Source organism: Dryobates pubescens, chromosome 30 (assembly GCF_014839835.1).
Source record: "Dryobates pubescens isolate bDryPub1 chromosome 30, bDryPub1.pri, whole genome shotgun sequence".
Lineage (NCBI taxonomy): Eukaryota > Metazoa > Chordata > Aves > Piciformes > Picidae > Dryobates > Dryobates pubescens.
This window is the reverse complement of record NC_071641.1, coordinates 12,728,333-12,752,797: the sequence shown is the minus strand read 5'-3', so window position 1 is coordinate 12,752,797 and position 24,465 is coordinate 12,728,333. Positions and strand designations below refer to the sequence as shown.

Sequence of the window (24,465 nt, the reverse complement as noted above, 5' to 3'; positions counted from 1 at the left end):
CTTGAGTCCTGTGTCCAGTTCTGGGCTCCTCAGGTTAGGAAAGAGGTTGAGCTGCTGGAAGGTGTTCAGAGAAGGGCAACAAAGCTGGGGAGGGGTCTGGAGCACAGCCCTGGGAGGAGAGGCTGAGGGAGCTGGGGTTGCTTAGCCTGGAGAAGAGGAGGCTCAGGGGAGACCTTCTTGCTCTCTGCAACTCCCTGAAGGGAGGCTGTAGCCAGGTGGGGGTTGGTCTCTTCTCCCAGGCACCCAGCACCAGAACAAGAGGACACAGTCTCAAGCTGTGCCAGGGGAGGTTTAGGCTGGAGGTGAGGAGAAAGTTCTTCATAGAAAGAGAGATTGGCCATTGGGATGTGCTGCCCAGGGAGGTGGTGGAGTCCCCATCCCTGGAGGTACATAGAATACATAGAATAAACCAGGTTGGAAGAGACCTTCAAGATCATCATGTCCAATCCATCAACCCATCCAACCCACCTGAACAACTAACCCATGGCACCAAGCACCCCATCAAGTCTTCTCCTGAACACCTCCAGTGATGGCAACTCCACCACCTCCCCAGGCAGCCCATTCCAATGGCAATCACTCTCTCTGTATAGAACTTCTTCCTAACATCTAGCCTGAACCTCCCCTGGTGCAGCCTGAGACTGTGTCCTCTTGTTCTGGTGCTGGCTGCCTGGGAGAAGAGACCAACATCCATCTGTCTACAACCTCCCTTCAGGTAGTTGTAGAGAGCAATAAGGTCTCCCCTGAGCCTCCTCTTCTCCAGGCTAAGCAACCCCAGCTCCCTCAGCCTCTCCTCACAGGGCTGTGTTCCAAACCCCTCACCAACTTTGTTGCCCTTCTCTGGACTCGTTCCAGCAAGTCAACCTCCTTCCTAAACTGAGGAGCCCAGAACTGGACAAAGAACACCAGAACTGGTGTTTAGGAAGAGCCTGGATGGGGTGCTTGGTGCCATGGGTTAGTTGATCAGATGGTGCTGGGTGATAGGTTGGACTAGATGATCTCAAAGCTCTCTTCCAACCTGGTTAATTCTATTCTATCTGTAGACATCAGCTTTGCTTCCCCTGGCTGACTTTACCCCACTGCTCTCTGCTGCAAATCATAGAGCCAGCATTGTTTTTGGTGGTGCCCAGTGATAGGATAGAGGAGCAAAGAGTGTGAGATGAGATGCAGGAAGTTCCAACTCAACATGTGGAGAAACTTCTTTACCATGAGGGTGCTGGAGCCCTGGACCAGGCTGCCCAGGGAGGTTGTGCAGTCTCCTCCTCTGGGGAGTTTCAGTTCTCATCTGGATGCATTCCTGTGTGGCCTGCCCTAGGTGATCCTGCTGTGGCAGGGGAGTTTGAGTGGATGGTCTCTGGGTGTCCCCTCCAACCCCTTCCATCCTGTGATTTTTTCCATCCCTGTCACCTTGGCTTGCTTTGGACCTTGGGATCATAGAATCACTGCATGGTTTGGGTTGGAAGGGAATCTAAAGATCATCTAGTTCAAATCCTCCTACTGTCTGGGCAGGGATCTTGGAACATCTTCAAGGTCTTTCCCAGCTGAAACGATTCTGTGATTCTGTGGATAAGCAGAGCCCCAGTGCCCTCTGGAACAGGAACTACTGGGGAATGAAGGGAGAAACAGAGGGCTGGAGCCCTTCTGTTGTGAGGCCAGGCTGAGAGAGTCGGAGTGGTTCAGCCTGGAGAAGAGAAGGCTCTCAGGAGACCTTCTGGTGGCCTCTCAGTACTTGCAGGAGCTGGTAAGAAAGCTGGGCACAGACCTTTGAGCAGGGTCTGTGGTGACAGGACAATGGCTGATGCTTTAAACCAAAAGGAGGAGATTGAGATCAGGTAGAAGGAGGAAATGTTTTCTACTGAGGGCAGTGAGACACTGGCCCAGGTTGCCCAGATAGATGCCTCATCCCTGGACCCATTGCAGGTCAGGTTATCTGGGGCTGTGAGCAGCCTGCTTTAGCTGCAGATGTCCCTGCTGACTGCAGGGGGGGTGGACTAGGTAACCTTTAAGGGTCCCTTTCCAAGCCAAACTATTTTGTGATTCTATGAAGCCTCCCAGTTAATGAGCAGGTGTGGATTTGTCTCTCAGGGTTTGCCTTGCAGCTCCTGATTTCTGGGGTTAATTAGGGGGGGGAAAGGGATGGGAAGGGGGAAAGGTGCTGGTTTAAATGGCTGGGGGTGACATGTGCCTTTGGTTACACAGATCCCTCTGTCCTCTGCTGGTCTGGTTTTCATGTGGGCATGAGGGCTCTTCTCCAATGTGATACTCCTTGTCCTTGGCAGCCAGGGCCTGTTTGGGCTGAAAACCTGAGTAATTAGCACCGAGCGTGTCTCCGTGCCCTCACCCTGCCAGGAGCTCCCTTTCAGTCCTGGCTTGGGTCACCTGGCAAAGCCCAGAGGGAGCAACTCTGTGTCCACAGACATCCCAAACCCTTTTGCCTCGGCACAAGGAGCAGGAAAGAGCAGTCAGGGAGTGCAGAGGGATTGTGTTAGTTGGGCTGCTGTGGACGGAGAGGGATGGAGCAGCCCGTACCGTACCCTGGTGCCACGCACGCCCTGGCGCTGCCAGGTGCCAGGCAGCTGCACAGCCTCCTGATGCCCTCCCTGGGCAGTCTGAGGGGGGAAGAGGGGGAGCTGGCCGTGGGGCTTGGTTCACACAGCCCAGCTTTCTGGGAGTTTTGTCCAAATGAAGTGTGAATGGTGTAGGAAAAATACATAGTGTGCTCGCGGCTGCGCTCCCCCTCCGCGGCGCTCTTTGCCTCGCTGCCTTTGTTGAGTTTTCCACATTTCTGCTGTGCTGAAGTGTCAGAATTTCCTCAATTCCGGTGGGAGCTGCAGCCTTCTGCCCAGGGTGCGGGGAGGCAGGGGGAGGGGGGTGTCCCTTGCTTAGCAAGGGTGGCATGGGGCCAGTTCTTTCCTCCCATAGCCTGGAGGGATGCAGGAGAGCTGGAAAAGAGACTTCCCCCCCTGCTGCGAGCTGGCAGAGGTGAGCTTGGTGTTTTCCTTCAAATCAAAAGTCTATTTTCCCCTCTTTCCAGTGGAATTATCCTCAAAGGGCCATTTTTCCAGTTTGGGAATTACCTTCCTGGAGAGCTGCAGACAGCATCTCGTGTCAGAAATGTCAGTAAGGGGAGCCCCACCATGCCACATTCTGCTTGATGTGGTGTGATTAAACTGGGAGTGGCAGATTGATCCATGAGGACAGGATCAATCTCTTGGCAGGAGCCCAAGGAAAGCTTTACTGGGGCTTTCTGGGATGGGGTCTGGCTTCTCTTGCTGCCTCCCTACAGCTACAGCCTTCCCCGAATGCTGGAATAGAGCCTGAGCTGCTCCTTTTGGTGAGCACTGGGCAGGCTGGGGCCTGCCTGTTGTGATGGTGCTGTTGGGTGGTTGTTTGCTGGGTTGTTTTAGTAAGTGCCAAGGTGGCTGCTGTGGTTTCTGTTTCATTCATCAGGCTGCTCTGATCATTGAATCAGACTGGTTTGGGTTGGAAGGGGCCTTTAAAGGTCATCCAGTCCAACCCCCCTGCAGCCAGCAGGGACATCTGCAACAGGAGCAGGTTGCTCACAGCCCCAACCAGCCTGACCTGGAATGGTTCCAGGGATAGGGCTTCCACCACCTCTCTGGGCAACCTGGGTTACTGTCTCACCACCCTCAGTGTAAGCCATTCCTTCCTTCTCTCCAGTCTGAATCTTCCCCTTTCAGAATCATAGAATTGTCAGGGCTGGAAGGGACCTCAAGGCTCAGCCAGCTCCAACCCCCTGCCATGGGCAGGGACACCTCACACCACAGCAGGTTGCTCACAGCCACATCCAGCCTGGCTGCAAACACCTCCAGGCAGGAGGCTGCCACCACCTCCCTGGGCAACCTGTGCCAGGCTCTCACCACCCTCCTGGGGAACAACTTCTTCCTCACAGCCAATCTCAATCTACCCATTCCTAGTTTTGTTCCATTCCCCCCCAGTCCTATCCCCAGCTTTCTTATCAGCTCCTTTTAAGCCCTGAAAGGCCACCAGAAGGTCTCCCTGGAGCCTTCTCTTCTGCAGGCTAAACAGCCCCAACTTTCTCAGCCTGTCCTCCCAGTGGAGGGCTTCCTACCCTTAGGTCATTGTTGTGGCCTGCTCTGGGTCCCCTGCTCAGTGCTGTTCTGTGCTGAGGGCTGCAGAGCTGGTGCCAGCCCTGCAGGAGGGCTCTCCGCAGAGCGGAGCGGTGTGAGCAGAGGCTCACACGAGTCCTTGCAGTAGCCTCTTGGCACGTGGCTCCTGGTGTCAGCAGCATCCTGCATCCTCCTCGGGGGGAAAGCAGGGGTGAGGAGGTCTGGGCTGCTTTATTTCCTCTTGTGCTCAGCTCTGGGGAGGCCACACCGTGAGTGCTGTGTCCACTTTGGGGCACCTCAATACAGGAGAGATGTGGAGGTGCTGGAGCCAGGGCAGAGGAGGGCAGGGAAGCTGGGAAGGGCCTGGAGAATAAGTCTGATGAGGAGCAACTGCAGGAGCTGGGGATGGGTAGTGTGAAAGAGAGGAGGCTGAGGGGAGACCTCCTGGCTCTCTACAGCTACCTGAAAGGAGGCTGTGGAGAGGCTGCTGCTGGTCTCTTCTCACAGGTGATTAGTGATAGAACAAGAGGGAGCAGCCTCAGGCTGCCACTGGGTAGGTTCAAACTGGACACTAGGAAGCATTTTTCCACAGCAGGAGTGGTCAGGCACTGGGATGTGCTGCCCAGGGGGGTGGTGGAGTCACCAACCCTGGAGGTGTCTGAAGTTGGTTTGGATGTGGTGCTTGGGGATATGGCTTAGGGGTGACCCTTGCAGAGCAGGGTTCTGGGCTGGGCTTGGTGATCCCCAGGCTCTGCTCCAACCTGGGTGTTTCTGTGCCTCTGTGATTTCTTGAGCCATGTCTAATCAGTCACGAGCTGCAGAGCGGCACAGACCCAAGTGGGCTGTGGCTGAGGCCCAGGCTCTTTCAGACCTTAATCCAGCCTTGCCCCGGCCTGGCGCTGCGGCTTTCCTCTGGCCGCCTGACTCAGCAAGGCCTGGCTTCGGCCCTAAGCCGGCTTTGGGGTGCCTCAGCCTGGCTGGAACGCTCCTGGTGGGGCTGCCAGCGGGGTAGAAGTGTCCCAGCAGACCTTCTCTCGGGGCAGGGCTGGGCCCTGGCTCCGGGGTTAGATAGGAGTCCAGGCAGGGGACCGCACCGGCGCCGCTCCAGCTCAGCTTGTGCCAGGGTGCAAGCTGGATGGTCAGGGGGCTGGAGAGCCTCTGCTGTGATGCCAGGCTGGAAGGGGTTGGTCTCTTCACCCAGGCAGCCAGCGACGGAATGAGAATGGAATGGAATGGAATAGAATGGAATGGAATAGAATTAACCATGTTGGAAGAGATCATTGAGTCCAACCTATCATCCAACACCACCTAATCAACTCAACCATGGCACCAAGCACCCCATTAAGTCTCCTCCTAAACAACTCCAGGGATGGGGACTCCACCACCTCCCTGGGCAGCACACCCCCAGGGCCAATCTCTCTTGCTGGGAAGAACTTCTTCCTAACATCCAGCCTGAACCTTCCCTGGTGCAGCTTGAGACTGTGTCCTCTTGTTCTGGTTGCCTGGGAGAAGAAGACACAGTCTCAAGCTGCTCAGGGGGAAGTTGAGTCTTGATCTTAGAAAGAAGTTCTTCCCAGCAAGAGAGCTTGCCCATTGGGATGTGCTGCCCGGGGAGGGGCTGGGGTTGGCATCCCTGGAGGTGTTTAAGACCAGCCTGGATGAGACCACTGCCATGGTCTGTTGATTAGATAGTGTTGGGTGATTGGTTGAACTTGATGATCTTGGAGGTCTCTTCCAGCCTGGTTGTTTCTGTGAATCAGGGCTGTTCAACCTGGAGAAGAGAATGCTCAAGGGAGACCTTACAGCTACATGAGAATATTGGAGGGGATCTACAGAAAGGCTGAGGAGGGGCTGTTTAGAAGAGCCTGTGGTGATAGGACAAGGGCCTGTGGTCTGAAACTGAAGCAGAGAAGGGCAACAAAGCTGGGGAGGGGTCTGGAGCACAGCCCTGTGAGGAGAGGCTGAGGGAGCTGGGGTTGCTTAGCCTGGAGAAGAGGAGGCTCAGGGGAGACCTCATTGCTCTCTACAGCTCCCTGAAGGGAGGTTGGAGCCAGGAGGGGGTTGGTCTCTTCTCCCAGGCACCCAGCAGCAGAACAAGAGGACACAGTCTCAAGCTGCACCAAGGAAAGTTTAGGCTGGAGGTGAGGAGAAAGTTCTTTCCAGCAAGAGAGCTTGGCCATTGGGATGTGCTGCCCAGGGAGGTGGTGGAGTCCCCATCCCTGGAGGTGTTTAGGAAGAGCCTGGATAGGGTGCTTGGTGCCATGGCTGAGTTGATCAGATGGTGCTGGGTGATAGGTTGGACTGGATGATCTTGAAGGTCTCTTCCAACCTGGTTTATTCCATTCCATTCCATTCCATTCCATTCCATTCCATTCCATTCCATTCCATTCCATTCCATTCCATTCCATTCCATTCCATTCCATTCCATTCCATTCCATTCCATTCCATTCCATTCCATTCCATTCCATGTAGATTTAGGTTGAATGTTAGGAGGAAGCTCTTAATAATGAGTGGTGAAGTACTGGAACAGGCTGCCCAGGGCTGTGGTTGAGGCCCCATCCCTGGAGACATTCAAGATCAGACTCCAGTGTGGCCCTGGGCAGCCTGATCTAGTTGGAGGTGTCCCTGCTGACTGCAGGGGGTTTGGACAAGATGACCATTGGAGGTCCCTTCCAACCCAAGGCAATCTGTCAATCTAGAAGCACGTTAGTTGGTGGGGACCCATCAGCATGACTCCCCTGTGTGAAATCCAAAGGGGTTTGTGATGCCAGTGTCAGATGCTCTGTGCTCAGTCCTTTGCCACTCTTAGGCAATGGATGCCCACCTTCTCTTAGCACATATATTCAGGTATCTCAGAGCCATGTAGATGGTGGTTTAGTGGTGACCTGGCAGTGCTGAGTTAATGGTTGGATTTGATGATCCTTAAAGGTTTCTTCCAGTCAATCTGATTCTATGATTCTGTGCAATAGAAGCAGCAGCTTGGGCTTGCCCTATCGTCATGGCCTTGCCCAGCCATCCCTGGCCCTGACCTATGGCTTGGCTCCCCGATTGGATCCCACTCTCATCAACACCACCCTGCCTGGTGCACCAGACCTGCTGTGGTCTTTCCAATCCTGGGCTCCTCGGGGAGGTGGCAGAAGCCCCAGAGAATAATAGAATGGTTTGGGTTGGAAGGGAGCTCCGAAGGGGAACAGGGACATCCTCCACTACATTAGGCTGCTCAGAGCCTTCTCAAACCTTACCTTGAATAACTCCAGGGACAGGGCCTCAACTACCTCCCTGGGCAACCTGTTGCAGTCTTCCACCACCCTCAAGGTAAAGGACTCGTTCCTAACATCCAGTCTAAATCTACTCTAATTTCAAACCACCCCTGGCACTATTCAAGGTCAGGCTGTTTGGTGCTCTGATCAGCCTGATCTAGCTGCAGGTGTCACTGCAGGGTTGTTGGACTAGCTGATGTTTAAAGGTCCCTTCCAACCCAAAGCAGTCTGTGATTCAGTGTTCTGTCTCCTTGGTTGTTGGTGGTAGGACAAGCCCTGGCTGGAGAGGTCTGCCCTCATGGCCTGAGCATCTCCTGAGATGCATGTCAGGCAGGTTGATCCTAGCCCTGCTGCCCAGACATAGCTTCCTCAGGAAGGAGGTGAAGCAAAAGCAGCCCAAAACCTGCTTTCCAGAGAAGCTCAGCAGCTAATAAACCCCAAGTGGAGCAGGGAATTTGATGAAGCCTAACAGAGGCAGGCTGGCTGATGCCAGGATGAACGCAGCGCTGCGTGGAGGCGATAGGCATCCGGTGATCCAGGCGGGCGTGGAGGAGCTCCAGGTTTGCTTGGCCAACCTCTTGCTGCCTCTCTGTGCAGTATCTGTCTCTATTTTCATTTCATTTGATGGGAACCCCTTCATCACAGGGGTTTGGTGGGAGCAGGGCAGGAGCCAGGATGTTTCCAGCCATCTTTGCTGTCTCATTCATTTTCTGGCCGCGTTTGGGAGGCGCCACACTTCCCAGCTTCTCTGAAGGGATGATCCCAAAGCACTTCATGGGTGATGGTTCCTTTTCTCTTCTTCTTTCCTTCTCTCTGTGATTGCAGCTTGTGGAGTTGGTGAGATGCCTGATTTCCACCCCAGCACTGTGGGGTTGGAATGGGGATGAGCATAGGCATGAGGATGAAGATGGGGAGGGTACAGGAAGGTGAAGTGGATTGGAAGTCCAGTCTTAGGTGGTAAAAGTCCTCACTGAAGAGAAGGAACCTCCATTCCTCACCATGTAAAGGCATAACTTGAATCATGGCCAGGGCTTTGTGATTTGGGCTTCATACTTTTGTTGGTTTTTTTTCCTGCCTTTTGTATTTTTTTCTTCTTCATTGACAGGATGAAATTAACCTCCCTGGAGGTGTTCAAGTTGGATGAGGCCTTGAGCAACCTGGGCTAGAGAGAGGTGTCCCTGCCTGTGGCAGGGGGGTTGGAACTGGATGATAGAACATAATTAAATAGAATTAACCAGGTTGGAAGAGAGCTTTGAGATCATCCAGTCCAACCTATCACCCAGCACCATCTGATCAACTCAACCATGGCACCAAGCACCCCATCCAGGCTCTTCCTAAACACCTCCAGGGATGGGGACTCCACCACCTCCCTGGGCAGCACATCCCAAGGGCCAATCTCTCTTTCTATGAAGAACTTCTTCCTAACATCCAGCCTGAACCTCCCCTGGCACAATTTGAGACTGTGTCCTCTTGTTCTGGTGCTGGGTGCCTGGGAGAAGAGACCAACCCCCACCTGGCTACAACCTCCCTTCAGGGAGTTGCAGAGAGCAATGAGGTCTCCCCTGAGCCTCCTCTTCTCCAGGCTAAGCAACCCCAGCTCCCTCAGCCTCTCCTCACAGGGCTGTGCTCCAGACCCCTCCCCAGCTTTGTTGCCCTTCTCTGGACACCTTCCAGCAGCTCAACCTCTTTCCTAACCTGAGGGGCCCAGAACTGGACACAGGACTCAAGGTGTGGCCTAAGCAGTGCTGAGTCCAGGGGCAGAATGACCTCCCTGCTCCTGCTGGCCACACTGCTCCTGATGCAGGCCAGGATGGCCTGGACACACTGCAGGCTCATGTTCAGCCTACCATCGACCAGTACCCCCAGGTCCCTCTCTGCCTGGCTGCTCTCAGCCCCTCTGACCCCAGCCTGTAGCTCTGCCTGGGGTTGCTGTGGCCAATGTGCAGCCCCTGGCACTTGGATGTGTTCAATCTCCTGCCCTTGGCCTCTGCCCATGTGCCCAGCCTGGCAAGGTCCCTCTGCAGAGCTCTCCTACCCTCTAACAGATCAACAGATTTAAGGTCCCTTCTCACCTAAACCATTCTGTGTGTCTCTGAACATGGCAATGGATGCCCCTCAGTGGTGTGGGGTAGCAGCAGGCCACCCTGCCTGTTTGGGTTGGATTTTTCACCCCTTGTGTGCTCTCCATCAGTCTTCTCTCAGTACACTGTGCCTTCACTTCAGTGTCTACAAGCCCACACCCTTTTTCCCCTCCCCCACCCCTCCTTGTCTGTCTCTTTGTGGCATGCAGGCTGGCTTGATTCGGACAGACAGCAACGAGTTCTTCATTGAGCCCTTGGAGAGGGGGCAGCAGGCGCTGGAGGAGCGCGGCAGGGCCCATGTGGTGTACCGGCGGTCGGCCGTCCGGCAGCACAGCGCCCAGCCCCGCCACCACCCCCACCCTCAAGGTAGGAGCCCCCTGAACCCAGGCTGCCTCACACAGGATCCCAGAATCAGCCAGGTTGGAAGAGACCTCCGTGATCATCAAGTCCAACCCACCACCCAACCCTATCTAATCAACCAGACCATGGCACCATGGCTGCTCTTAAACACCTCCAGGGACCTCGACCCCAGCCCCTCCCTGGGCAGCACCCCCCAGTGGGCAGTCTCTCTTCCTAGGAAGAATCATAGAATCAATAAGGTTGGAAAAGACTTCAAGGATCATCCAGTCCAACCTGTTACCCAACACCAACTACCAAACCATGGCACCAAGTGCCACATCCAATCCCCTCTGGAACACCTCCAGGAACAGTGACTCCACCACCTCCCTGGGCAGCACATCCCAATGGCTAACAACTCTCTCTGGGAAGAACTTTATCCTCACTTCTTTCTAAGGTCAAGCCTAAACTTCCCCCTGGCACAGCTTGAGACTGTGTCCTCTTGTTCTGCTGCTGGGTGCCTGGGAGAAGAGACCAACCCCCTCCTTGCTACAGCCTCCCTTCAGGGAGTTGGAGAGAGCAAGAAGGTCTCCCCTGAGCCTCCTCTTCTGCAGGCTAAGCAACCCCAGGGAAATACCAGAGAGAGTCCAATGAAGGCTGTGAGGATGGTGAAGGGACTGTGGAAGATCTGATGAGGAAAGGCTGAGACACCTGGGGCTGTTCAGTCTGGAGGAGAGCAGCCTGAGAGGGGATCTTACTGATTTTTATAGCTGAAGGGTGGGTGTCAAGAAGGGGCCAGGCTCTTCTCAGTGCTGCCCTGTGATAGGACAAGGGGCAGCTGTCAAAAACTGGAACACAGGAGGTTCCACCTCAGCATGAGGAAAACATTCTTCCCTGTGAGTGTGATGGAGCCTTGGAATAGGCTGCCCAGAGAGGTTGTGGAGTCATCTGCTCTGGAGACTCAAAACCTGCCTGGACTTCTTCCTATGTGGCCTGCCCTAGGTGATCCTGCTGTGGCAGGGGGTTGGACTGGATGATTTTCAGAGGTCCTTCCAGCCCCTGCAATTCTATGACCAGCATGAGCCAGACTTGGTCTAACTTGACCAACTTGACTAACTCAGCTTGGAAGGTGTAGGTGCAGCAGTCTGGTTTTGATCACCTGCATTTTGTGAGCTCTAGGGGAGCAGTTGGACATGATGATCTCAGAGGTCTCTTCCAGCCCCACCAGTTTCTGAGTGATGTTGATTTGCCTTGGTAACTCTTCCTTTCCCCAGCACTCATCATACCTTTTGCTTTTCTAGTGCCTTGTCTTTTTTCCCCCTTTTTCTTTGCCTGTGATCATAGAATCACAGAATGGTTTGGGTTGGGAGGGACCTCCAAAGCTCATCCAGTCCAACTGCCCTGCAGTCAGCAGGGACATCCTCCCCTAGGTCAGGCTGCTCAGAGCTTTGTTAAGCCTGGCCTTGAATATCTACAGGGCTGGGGCCTCACTCACCTCCCTGGGCAGCCTGTTCCAGTGTTCCCTCACCCTCATGGTGCACAGATCATTCCCAACATCCAATCCTAATCTCCTCTTGTCTAATTTCAAGCCATTGCCCCTCATCCTGTCACTGCAGGTGCTTGTAAGCAGTCCCTCTGCAGCCTTCTTGCAGCCCCCTTCAGCTACTGGCAGGCTGCTATTAGGTCTCCCTGGAGCCTCCTCATCTCCATGCTGAACACCCCCAGCTCCCTCACCCTGTGCTTATAGCAGAGGTGCTCCAAGCCCCTGGCCATTTTTGTGGCCCTCCTCTGGACCTGCTCCATCAGGTCCATGTCCCTCCTGTGTTGAGGGCTCCAGAGCTGATCACAGTACTCCAGGAGGGCTCTCACCAGAGCAGAGCATAGGAGCAGAATCGCTTCCCTTGCCTTGCTGCTCAGGCATCTTTGGAGTCTTTTGGTGCTGGTGCTTTCAATTCACAGCCATTGCCCTACTGTGGAGCAAGCTGGAGAAGTGACCTGCAACCTGCTCTGGGCCCTAAAGCAGGGTGGTTGGACTAAATGATCTCCAGAGGTCCCTTCCACCCCCTGTCATCCTGCAGTCCCGTGAGCTGCTGGGAGTTCCATCTCCTGTTTACTTTTCCTGCTCAGTTTCTCGCTGTTTGGAGTGCCCTGATGATGTCAGGTCACAGAATCAGAGACTCGGAGAACTGTCAGGGTTGGAAGGGACTCCAAGGATCATCTGGTTCCAGCCTCCCCTGCTATGGACAGGGACACAGTATCACAGTACATCAGGGATTGGAAGGGACCTCCAGAGATCATTGAGTCCAACCCCCCTGCCAAAGCAGGATCACCTAGGGTAGTCAGCACAGGAATGCATCCAGGGGGGGTTTGAAAGTCTCCAGGGAAGGAGACTCCACAACCCGCCCTGGGCAGCCTGCTCCAGGGCTCTGGCACCCTCACTGCAAAGAAGTTTGTCCTCATGTTGAGCTGAAACCTTCTGTGTTCCAGTTTGTATCCCTTGTTCCTTGGCTTATCACTGTGCACCACCCAAAAGAGCTTGGCCCCCTCCCCTTGACACCCACCCCTCAGATACTGATAGACATTGATCAGATCCCTCTCAGCCTTCTCCTCTCCAGACTAAACAGCCCCAGGGCTCTCAGTCTCTCTTCCCAGGGGAGATGCTCAAGTCCCCTAAGCATCCTCCTGGCTCTCCCATGGGCTCTCTCCAGCAGGTCTCTCTCTCTCTTGAACTGGGGAGCCCAAAACTGGACACAATACTTCAGGTGTGGTCTCAGCAGGGCAGAGCTGAGGGGGAGCAGAACCTCCCTGGACCTGCTGGACACATTGTTCTCGATGCACCATAGTGTGACACCTCACACTAGATCAGGTTGCTCAGAGCTCTATCCAGCCTGGTCTTAAAAAGTTCCAGGGACAGGCTGAGGGAGCTGGGGCTGTTCAGTCTGGAGAAGAGAAGGCTCCAAGGAGACCTTCTTGTGGCCTTCCAGTCTCTGAAGGGGGCTACAAGACAGCTGGGGAGGGGCTTTTGATGGTGTCAGGGAGGGATAGGACTGGGGGCGATGGAGAAGAACTAGAAGTGGGGAGCTTGAGATTGGCTGTGAGGAAGAAGTTGTTGCCCAGGAGGGTGGTGAGAGCCTGGCACAGGCTGCCCAGGGAGGTGGTGGCAGCCTCCTGCCTGGAGGTGTTTGCAGCCAGGCTGGAGGTGGCTGTGAGCAACCTGCTGTGGTGTGAGGTGTCCCTGGCCATGGCAGGGGGTTGGAACTGGCTGAGCCTTGAGGTCCCTTCCAGCCCTGCCAGCTCTGTGATTCTACTGCCTCCCTGGGCATCCCGTCCCGGTGTCTCACCCCCTGATGGTGAAGGTCACCTCACTGACTGTTTCTTTCTGTTCCCCCCTCCCCATGCCTTGCTCAGTGCCTGGGGTGCAGGTGGGGGATCTCCCCAACTCCCTGGAGCCGCTGGCGGAGCGGCTGGGCGACGCCGAGCGCAAGCGGCGCCACGCCAGGAAGGACAACTACAACATCGAGGTGCTGCTGGCGGTGGATGACTCCGTCGTGCGCTTCCACGGCAAGGAGCACGTCCAGAACTACGTCCTCACCCTCATGAACATAGTAAGGCTTGGCTTTGGTGGGCCATGGCTCCCCCCACCTTGGCTTACTGCTCTTCTGGTGTTGGATGTCTGTTACCCTGGGGAGAAAACCCCGAGCAAACGAAAGCCAAACGGGTTTGGACAGGGAGGAGTAGTGCAGGAGGGGCTGTTCCTTCACTGGGGCTGCTAGGGTTGGTGTTTAGTAGGTGTGGTAGAGGTCTTTCTATGCTCATTGAGGCACCCCCCAGCAAGTGGGGGTGGCACCAAGCTGTGTGGCCCAGCTGGCACACTGGAGGGAAAGGATGGCATCCAGAGGGACCTGGACGAGGTGCGGAGCTGGGCCCAAGCCAACCTCATGGAGTTCAGGAAGGCCAAGGGCAAGGTCCTGCACCTGGGTCAGGGCAGTCCCCAGCACAAATCCAGGCTGGGAGAGGAGTGGCTGGAGAGCAGTCTGGAGGAGAAGGGCTTGGGGCTGTCAGTTGGTGATGAACTCCCCAGGAGCCAGCAATGGTCACTGGCAGCCCAGCAGGCAGCTGTGTGCTGGGCTGCATCCAGAGCAGGGAGAGCAGCAGCCCAGGGAGGGGACTCTGCCCCTCTGCTCTGCTGAGAGCCCACCTGGAACACTCCAACCAGCTCTGGTGCCCCCAGCATAAGAGGGAAAACACTGAACTGTGGGAGCAGGTCCAGAGGAAGGCCATGAAGATGATCAGAGGGCTGGAGAACCTCCCCCATGGGGACAGGCTGAGAGAGTTGGGGATATTCAGCTGGAGAAAAGCAGGCTCCAGGGAGACCTTAGAGCAGCCTTCCAGTACCTGAAGGGGGCTACAAGAAAGCTGGGAAGGGATTTTTTGCAAGGAGTTGTAATGATAGGGTGAGAGGGAATGGACTGAAGCTTGAGGAGGGCAGAATTAGACTGGAGATGAGGAACAAATTCTTTAGAATGAGGATGGGGAGACACTGGCACAGGCTGCCCAGGGTGGCTGTGGATGCTCCCTCCCTGGAGGTGTTCAAGGCCAGGCTAGATGAGGCCTTGAGCAACCTGGGCTGGTGGAAGTTGTCTCTGCCTAGGGCAGGGGGTTTGGAACTAGATGATCTTTAAGGTCCCTTCCAACCTTAACCATTCTTTGAATCTATGAAGCTCCATCATGTTCTCCTGGTGGATGATAAGATTGGGTGTGTTGGTTGCCATGATTTTTCTATCACCTGAGTCCAACAAGAGCATCTTCTGTTTCTTCTAGACAAGACCAACTCCTGCATGTGGCCAGCAAAAGGCTAGGAAAGAGGAGAGTCATTGGTTATGTGGTTTGAAATGATGGCATTTATCACTTCCTGTGTGCTGGGGATGTTTGGTGTTTGCTTGGAGGAGTGTTTGGTGATGGGGGCAATACTGTCATGGATTTTCAGAGGTGTTTTTTCACATTCTTGGGAAAAGGATTAGGTCTCCCTGCAGCCTTCTCTTCTCCAGGCTGAACAACCCCAGCTCCTTCAGCCTGTCCTTGCAGGACAGGAGCTCCAGCCCTCTGGTCACTTTTGTGGCCCTTCTCTGGACCCACTCCATCAGGTCTATGTTCTTCCTCTGTTGAAGGCCCCAGTGCTGGATGCAGTACTCCAGGTGAGGTCTCACCAGAGCAGAGTGGCAGAATCCCCTCTCTTGACCTCCTGCCCATGGTTCTTTTGATGCAGGCCAGGGTGCCCTTGATCCTCTGTGCTGCAGTCTCACACTGCCTGCCCATGTCCAGCTTCTCCCCCAGCAGCACCCCCAAGGCCTTCTCCTCAGGGCTGCTTTCTCTCCCCTCCTCCCCCAGCCTGTACTGACAGTGAGGATTGTTCCAGCCCAGCTGCAGCACCCTGCACTTGCTCTTGTTGAACCTCAGGAGGTTCACCTGGGCTTCACCTCTCCAGCTTGCCCAGGTCCCTCTGGATGCCATCCTGTCCCTCTATCATATCAACAGCCCCACACAGCTTGCAAACTTGCTGGTGGTGCACTCAATCCCACTGTCTGTGTCATTGATCCTTCATTGTGACGTTTTATTGTCCCAATGCTCATGGTGAGATGCTCTCAGCATCCCTCTGACAGCTTTTCTCTCTTGCTTATTAAGTCCTTCTCCAAGGAGAAGGATTCATATCCTGGGCTTCAGCAAGAGAAGTGTGGGCAGCAGGTTGAGGGAGGGGATTCTCCCCCTCTGCACCACTCTGGTGAGACCCCACCTGGAGCACTGCCTCCAGTTCTGGAGTCCCTGTTACAAAAGAAGAATCTGGAGGAGCTGGAAGGTGTCCAGAGCAGGGCCATGAGGATGAGCAGAGGGCTGGAGCTGCTCTGCTATGGAGACAGACTGAGGGAGTTGGGGCTGTTCAGTCTGGAGAGGAGAAGGCTCCCAGGAGACCTTCTTGTGGCCTTTCAGGATCTGCAGGGGGCTACAAGACAGCTGGGGAGGGACTTTTGAGGGTGTCAGGGAGTGAAAGGACTGGGGGGGATGGAACAAAACTAGAAGTGGGGAGATTGAGATTGGATGTTAGCTGAGAGAGTGGTGAAAGCCTGGCACAGGCTGCCCAGGGAGGTGGTGGCAGCCTCCTGCCTGGAGGTGTTTGCAGCCAGGCTGGAGGTGGCTGTGAGCAACCTGCTGTGGTGTGAGGTGTCCCTGCCCATGGCAGGGGGTTGGGACTGGCTGAGCCTTGGTGTCCCTTCCAGCCCTGACAATTCTGTGATTCTTGAAGGGAGAAGCCACAGGCTTCCTCCTTCCCACCCAGAGCTCTTCCCACATGATGGGGGGTGGGGATGAGGTCATTTTCCCTTTCCCCATCCTGGGATGGGGAGGGATTGGATGGGTTTGTGAAAGCCTGAGGCTTGTCAGCTCGAAGCAAAAGGTTGGTTTGCCTAATCAAAAGGTTGGTTTGTCTCATCAAAAGCTTGGCTTCCAGGCACATTTCATGGTTTAGACCCCACAGGGCAGGACTTTTCAGGGAGTGAATGCACAGGATGCTGTGCTGGGGGAGAGAAGGGAGGACCTCCTTCTCTATTCAATCCCTGGAGACTTCCATCAATTAAATGAAAGGAAAATGAAAAAGGCAGCATCAATAAAAAAAAAGGGGGGGGGAAACTCCAGGGTAATGCATGCAACAAATACTTCCCCCAAGTATTATTTCCTCCTATACATTCCCCTCCACCCCCTTCCCCTCCTTTCTGTCTGCTTTTCTGTGCATTTGCTTTCCAGCCTTGCCGTGACCTCCGTCCGCCTCCTCTTCCCTTGGTGTTTCCTTACCAGCTCAGATTGCCCTGAAAATACTCAATTCAGCAGGAGGAAAAAAAAAGGCAACAAACCAAAACCAACAAAAAACCCCCACCAACAAAACTTGCTTTCTGGCCTGGATGGCAGAGGGAGAGAGAGGAGGGTGCTGGGGTCACGGTGGGGAGGAGCGCGCTGGGACCACACAACTGAACGCTTAATCCCATTGAGCTGGAGGCAAGGAGGAGAAGCTTGGCCAGCCCCTCAAACAGGGAGAGGACTGAATGAACTGGCCTGGGGAGATGCTACCAGTGGGGAGAGCCTCCAGCACTTTCCCTTGGGGGTGTATATCCCAAGGGATAAGGGGGCAGTGAGCTTGGAAGTAAACTTCCTGCCGTTTCTGAGGCTGCCCGTTGGGTGCCGAGGAGGGGGGTGGGACACGTAGCCCTTCCCAGGCACTGCTGTAGGTAGGGTCTGGGGGGGCTCTCCCTGGCACACAAACCCTTTTATGAGGACCTCTCTGTTGGCTGAAGCTCAGTGATAAATGATTTGTCACGGAGAAGTTGGGGGTTTATTAAACCCAGCCCCCCTCCCTCCCCCACGCCCATCCCCAGCCCTTATTTCGTTGCCAGCAGTGTGGTTGCCAAGCTTTTCAACCCAAGGGAGCTGTGGCCATCCTGGGAAGCTGACAGGAGAATGACTGCTCCTTTTGTGCACCTAAGAGCTTCCCCACGGGCTGCTGGCCCCACAGGCTCCCAGCCTGCATTCCCAGCCTGCTGATCCCTTCTTGGCTGGGAGCCTACGCCAGGATTTTGGGTCAGGTTGAAGCAGGATGGATCACAGGCTTGGGAAACACATCCTGACTTCCAGATACTCTGACTTGCTCCTTCCTTCCCCCCTTGCAGTCCTGGGTAGGAGGGGTTGGAGTAGGTAATCCCTGAGGTCCCTTCCAAGCTAAGCCATTCTGTGATGTTGTTATCGTGGTGAGCCTGATGAGAGCTTGACCTTTGGTGTTTTGAGCTCCTTGTTTCACTGCTGCACCCAAAACTGGAGCAGGCTGTCCAGGGAGGTTGTGGAGTCTCCCCCTCTGGAGCCTTTCCAGCCCTGTCTGGATGTGTTCCTGTGTGACCTGTGCTGGATTCTGTGGCTCTGCTCTGGGGGGGTGTGGTGACTCAATGATCTCCAGAGGTCCCTTACAACCCCTAAGATCCTGTGAGCTGGGGATTTGGCTGGCCAGAGTGTCTGTGTGGTGAGCATCTGAGCTAGGTGATCCTGTTTTGGCAGGGGTGTTGGACCCAGTGGCCTCCTATAAGGACAGACTGAGGGAGTTGGGGCTGTTCAGTCTGGAGAAGGCTCCCAGGAGACCTTCTGGTGGCCTTCCAGTATCTGAAGGGGGCTCCAAGAGAGCTGGAGAGGGACTTTTGAGGGTGTCAGGGAGTGATACGACTGGGGGGGATGGAGCAAAACTAGAAGTGGGGAGATTGAGATTGGCTGTGAGGAAGAAGTTCTTCCCCATGAGGGTGGTGAGAGCCTGGCACAGGTTGCCCAGGGAGGTGGTGGCAGCCTCCTGCCTGGAAGTGTTTGCAGCCAGGCTGGATGTGGCTGTGAGCAACCTGCTGTGGTGTGAGGTGTCCCTGCCCATGGCAGGGGGTTGGGACTGGCTGAGCCTTGAGGTCCCTTCCAGCCCTGACAGTTCTGTGATTCTATAATGATCTCAGGAGGTCCCTTCCAATGTTCTGTGATACCTCTGAGTTGAGCATCACTGTGTCCACCCTAGCAAGACGTAGTCCCCTCCCTGACACCAGGCTCCTGGGAATATTTGGCAATGTGGTGGCTGGGGAAGGCCATTCTCCTGCCTTGCTTGATAGCCATGGCAGGGATTGCCATGCTAGAGAAGCAAAATGAGCAGCTCCTAGCCACAGAGATCACTGAAAGATGGGAGAAGGACTGGGAACCCAGAGGGGATCATCAGCAGTGTGGCCAGCAGGGCAAGGGAGGGGATTCTCCCCCTCTGCTCAGCTCTGGTGAGACCCCACCTGGAGTACTGCCTCCAGTTCTGGAGCCCCTATTGCAAGAGGGATCTGGAGGTGCTGGAGTGTGTCCAGAGAAGGGCCAGGAGGATGAGCAGAGGGCTGGAGCTGCTCTGCTGTGGAGACAGACTGAGGGAGTTGGGGCTGTTCAGTCTGGAGAGGAGAAGGCTCTGAGGTGACCTCATTGTGGCCTTCCAGGATCTGAAGGGGGCTCCAAGAAGGCTGGGGAGGGACTGCTCAGGATCTCAGGCAGTGATAGGACTAGGGGGAATAGAATGAAGCTGGAGGTGGGGAGATTGAGGCTGGAGGTGAGGAGGAAGTTCTTCCCCATGAGAGTGGTGAAGCCCTGGAATGGGTTGTCCAGGGAGGTGGTTGAGGCCCTGTCCCTGGAGGGTCAGGGTGGATGAGGCCAGCCTGGATGAGGCTGGATGAGGTTCTGACCAGCCTGATGTAGTGTGGGGTGTCCCTGCCCATGGCAGGGGGGTTGGAACCAGATGATCCTTGTGGTCCCTTCCAACCCTGACTGATATTGTGATACTATGAACACCTAAAGGGAAGAGGAGAGGATGTGTTTTGTGTCCTGCTTTTGTATCATTCCCCTTGGCTCCTTGGTTTTCTCCTCTGGACTTCCCACCATGCTCCTCAAGGCTGGAGCTGGCCCCAGTGGAGAAGACAATGCAAGCTATGGGCTCAGCTGAGCCTGGCCCTGGTGTCAGCTGGGGTTTTGGCAGGCTGTTGCCCACGATTTGGTTAAGGATGCAGAGGTGCTCGGTGTTTTCCCATTGTTTCAGGTTACCAGGGGAACCTGGTGAGTCAGAGCCCTTCCCAGGCTGGGACTTGCCCAGCTCCACTCCAGCACATCGGTGGAATTGCTGTTCCCCAGGGCTGAGCAACGGAGAGGAAGACCCCACAGAAGAGAGGGTCAGGGAGAAGAAAGAAAGTCAGATCCAACCTCTGGGTTTAATTTTAACCCAGGATTATCTGGGAAGCCGAGATGGGAGCATGGGTTGCTGGAGACACTGATTGGTTGAGCTTGGTGCTGATTTGAGGAGGGGTGGTGGGGAGGCAGCCTAAAATACTGGGGCAGTTCCAGTCCTGTTGAGTGGAGGGGTTTGTAGTGGTTCAGGAGCCATCTCCTTGCTGACTGATAAGAAGAAGAAATACCTCTGCTGCCTCTCTTGGGTAGACACTTCCTTTTTTTCCACCCCCTTCCTAGGCTCACATGGTTGTTGCTATGTTGTTTTTTGGGGGGGACAACAGAGCCTGTTGCATAGAGAGCTGTGATAAAATCTGCTCTTGCCCTGCAGGGCAAACCTCCCCATTCTCTCCATTCCATCTGGGTGACACAGGGCAGCCCCTTGTAGAGTGGTGACCTACATCACCCTGTGCACACCCTCGACCTCCCTGTTTGGAGAGGCAGCAAGACCAAAAATGTGGTCAGGAGGATTTTTTTGTCTGTGCAAACCCCAAACCTGGGAGTAAATCTTACCAGGCCTTCAAAACTACTGTGCAAGAGCAAAGAAATCAAATCAAGGAGTTTCAAAGATGACTTGGCTGTTCTGGGGGTTTGGAAATGTCAGCTATTCTGCTGCTTTGGCAAATTCTTCTCCTCTCTCTCTCTCCTCTCTTTGTTTTCCTTCCCTGAGGTCTAGACGCTGCCAGTGCGGTTTGGTGTCGAGAGCTCACGTCTGGGGCTGCAGGCTCGGGGCTGGCCACAGCCTTGCAGGGATTTTAGGTAGGCAGCCTTGCTCCCTCCCAGTTGTTCTTGCTGGCTTGCTCTTAATGCACAGCTAGCCTTAAGGGCTCCTCTGTTTTAGGTGAGGAGGACATAAAAACACCCAACCACCCAACCAACCTCTCTGAAGTGCAACAGGAGAGCGTTTCTTGCCAGGTGCTGGTGTTGAACAGGCTGGGCAGCTAATCCGGGGGTGAGGGAGATAAAGGAGACCACTGCCCCCATCTGTCTTCAGGCTGCTGGGGTCTCTTCACTTTGCTGAGCAGGTATTCTGGGCTGGGGGTGGATTTTTCTCTGAGCATATCAGCTCACTTAATGGCATCCACAGAAGACAAAGGGAGTTGTTCCAAACCTGCAAACTGCTCTCTGGGCCACTTTCCAGCCCTGCTGGGGCTTTGAACCAGCTCCAGGGCGGGCTGATAGGAGCAGGGAGATGATGTTTGACCTCCCCAGCTCCATCCCCCCTTCTTCCACGTGCCCTGGGAGGGGGGATTCTGGCTCTGATACTCCCCACAGGACACTGGGATGGACTGTGGTGGGGTTGCAGCCACTGGGGCAGCAAGCAATGAGCCCTTTTGATTTTTCTATGTACTTTTTTTCCCCCTCAATCAATTATTTATATCAGGCTATTAAGGGCAGTGCACAGCCTTGGGCAGTCTGGTTTCACATCTGCTTTCTGAATTAACCAGAAAGGTCACAGCAGAGCTGGGATGTGTTAGGTACAGATCCCTGCCTAAATGCTTCCCTCCTCCAGACAAAGCAGGGGTTGTGGTTCAGGGTTAACCCTTTGGTTCAGAGGCTGGAAAGGGGCTTGTCCTTGCTAGCTGGGGGACACTGGGATTTAGCACTGCTTTTAAAGGAAAATTTAGGGGATTAAATCACATCTTGGAGTAATTCAGCTTCTTAGTCTCAATGAGCTGTTTCTAAGCTGCTTGTGGTCCTGCTGCTGCCTGTAGCCACTTGTCTAGGAAGGCCCTAGGAGTGGTGGTGAATGGAGTTAGATTCTAGGGCTCAGCACTGGGACCACTTCTCTTTAATGACCTGGACAAGGGGATGGAGGCATCACCAGGCCGAGCTGGAGCGCTGATCTGCTGGAGGGTAGGAAGGCTCTTAGAGAAGCATCTGGCCAGGCAGGATTGATGGGCCAAGGCCAATGGGATGAGGTTCAGCAAGGCCACATCCTGCACTTGGGATGCAACAACCCTGTGAAGGCTTCAGGCTTGGGGCAGAGTGGCTGGAAACTGCCAAGTGGAAAAGTTCCTGGGGGTGCTGGTTGGCAGCCAGCTGAACATGAGCCAGGGTGTGCCCAGGTGGCCAAGAAGGCCAACAGCATCCTAGCCTGGATCAGCAATAGCGTGGCCAGCAGGAGTAGGGAAGTGGTCATGCCCCTGTGCTCAGCACTGCTGAGGCCACACCTTGAGTGCTGTGTCCAGTTTGGGGCTCCACACTCCAAGAAGGACATTGAGGGGCTGGAGCAGGCCCAGAGAAGGGCAACCAAGCTGGGGAAGGTTCTTGAGAAGAGGGCTGGTGAGGAGCAGCTGAGGGACCTGTGGTAGTTTAATCTGGAGAAAAGGGAGCTGGGGGAAGACTTTCTGGCTCTCTAGAACTACCTGAAAAGGAGGTTGGAGCCAGGTGGGTTGGTCTTGCCTCCCAGGGAACAAGTGGGCCAGCCTCAAGTCGTGCCAAGGGGGGTTTAGGTTGGACATTAGGAGAAACCCTGAAAGGGTTGTCAGTCCCTGGACCAAACTGCCCCAGGAGGTGGTGGAGTCCTAATCCTTGGAGAGATTAAAAAGCCATCCCTGGAGGGATTAAAAAGCCCTGTAGATGTGGTGCCAAGGGACTTGGCTTAGTGGTGACCTGGCAGTGCTGGATTAATGGTTGGACTTGATGGTCTCCAAGGCCTTTTCCAGCCCAAGCAATTCTGTGATTCTGTCCCAACCACAAGAAGAAGTTGTTGAGCTGAGGATGGGCTGTGCAGCATTGTCCTTCCACACTGATGGAGATGTGACCCCACAGGGCTTGCAGCCTGTGCATCCCAAGGGATGCATTGATGGGGAGGGGCTGGCAATTGAGTGATTGCTTCACTTGGTTTTTAATCACTTCTGCTGCATTCAAGACCTGGAAGGCCTCTAAAGCTCAGGGCCACTCCATGGGAGCATTAGTTCTGACATGAGGAAATGTTAGTGCTGGGTCTTTGGGCTTAAACATGGTCTGAGTGGGCACTGCCAACAGCCTATAAACTGGGGTGGGGGTTGTACAGCCCTGGTGTGGTCTGAGAGTTGCAATCAACAGTTCAATGTCCAGATGGAGACCAGTGGCAAGTGGTGTCCCTCAGGGGTCAGTTCTGGGACCAGTGCTGTTCAGTGTCTTTCAGCCAGGTGGACAGTGGGATGGTCCAAGCTGGTTGGAGCTGCTTCAAACAGGAGCTCTTGGAGGCACAGGAACTGGCAGCTCCCACGTGCCGAAAGGTGAGCCCAGGGGAAGGCTCTGGGCCTGGGTGAGCAAGCAGCTCCTGGAGGATTGAAGGGGAAAAAAAGAGGCTGTGTCACCTTGGGAAGGAGGGGAAGGTTTCTCCAGGTATGTTCAAGGAAGTGGTTAGATTACAGTCTCACAGTAAAACTAAGGTTGGAAGAGACCCCAAGGATCATCCAGTCCAACCTGTCTCGACAGACCTCACGACTAGACCATGGCACCAAGTGCCACATCCAATCCCCTCTTGAACACCTCCAGGGACGGTGACTCCACCACCTCCCTGGGCAGCACATCCCAATGACGAACGACTCGCTCGGTGAAGAACTTTCTCCTCACCTCGAGTCTAAACCTCCCCTGGCACAGCTTGAGACTGTGTCCTCTTGTTCTGGTGCTGGCTGCCTGGGAGAAGAGACCAACCCCCACCTGGCTACAACCACCTTTCAGGTAGTTGTAGAGGGCAATGAGGTCTCCCCTGAGCCTCCTCTTCTCCAGGCTAAGCAACCCCAGCTCCCTCAGTCTCTCCTCACAGGGCTGTGCTCAAGGCCTCTCCCCAGCCTTGTTGCCCTTCTCTGGACACCTTCAAGTCTCTCAATGTCCTTCTTAAACTGAGGGGCCCAGAACTGGACACAGGACTCAAGGTGTGGCCTAACCAATGCTGAGTCCAGGGGCACAATGACCTCCCTGCTCCTGCTGGCCACACTATATGGCCAGGATGCCATTGGCCCTCTTGGCCACCTGGGCACACTGCTGGCTCATGTTTAGGCAGCTGTCAATCAGCACCCCCAGGTCCCTCTCTGTTTGGCAGCTCTCAGCCACTCTGCCCCCAGCCTGTAGCTCTGCCTGGGGTTGCTGTGGCCAAAGTGCAGCCCCTGGCACTGGGACTTGTTGAATGCCATCCTGTTGGCCTCTGCCCATCTGTCCAGTCGATCAAGGTCCCTCTGCAGAGCCCTTCTGCTCTCTAACTGACCAACATCTGCTCCCAACTTGGTGTCATCTGCAAACTTGCTGATGACTGACTCAACCCCCTCATCCATATCATCAATGAAGATGTTAAGGAGGCTGGGGCCCAGCACTGCTCCCTGGGGCACACCACTGGTACCTGGCTGCCATCTGGCTGTGGCACCATTCACCACCACTCTCTGGGCTCAGCCTCCAGCCAGTTCCTAACCCAGCTCAGAGAGCTGCTGTCCAAGCCCCAGGGGCTGACAGCTTGGCCAGCAGTTTGCTGTGGGGGACAGTGTCAAAGGCCTTGCTGAAGTCCAGGCAGACCACATCCACAGCCTCCCCACACCCACCAGGCAGTCACCTGAGCATAGAAGGAGATCAGGTTGGAGAGGCAGGACCTGCCCTTCCTAAATCCATGCTGGCTGGGCCTGAGCCCTTGGCCATCCTTCAGGTGCAGTGATTGCCCCCAGGATAATCTGCTCCATCACTTTCCCTGGCACTGAGGTCAGGCTGACTGGCCTGGAGTTTCCAGGTTCCTCCATCCGTCCCTTCTTGTGGATGGGGACCACCTTGGCCAGTTTCAGTCACCTGGGACCTCCCCAGTGAGCCAGGACTGGAGGAAAATGATGGAGAGCGGCTTGGCAGCTCATCTGCCAGCTCTCTCAGCACCCTAGGGTGGATCCCATCCGGTCCCATGGACTTGTGAGAGTG

At 55.0% G+C, this 24,465-nt stretch overlaps 1 protein-coding gene across 1 annotated transcript in view; it reads left to right on the top strand.

Annotated features, from left to right (window-relative positions):
- The window catches only part of LOC128898698 (A disintegrin and metalloproteinase with thrombospondin motifs 14-like), a 38,628-nt gene that overhangs the window by 7,128 nt on the left and 7,035 nt on the right, over positions 1 to 24,465 (top strand). The window contains exons 3-4 of the mRNA XM_054174631.1: positions 9,639 to 9,795; positions 13,174 to 13,370. Coding sequence (XP_054030606.1) covers positions 9,639 to 9,795; positions 13,174 to 13,370 — 354 coding nt within the window. The remainder of the gene's footprint in view (positions 1 to 9,638; positions 9,796 to 13,173; positions 13,371 to 24,465) is intronic.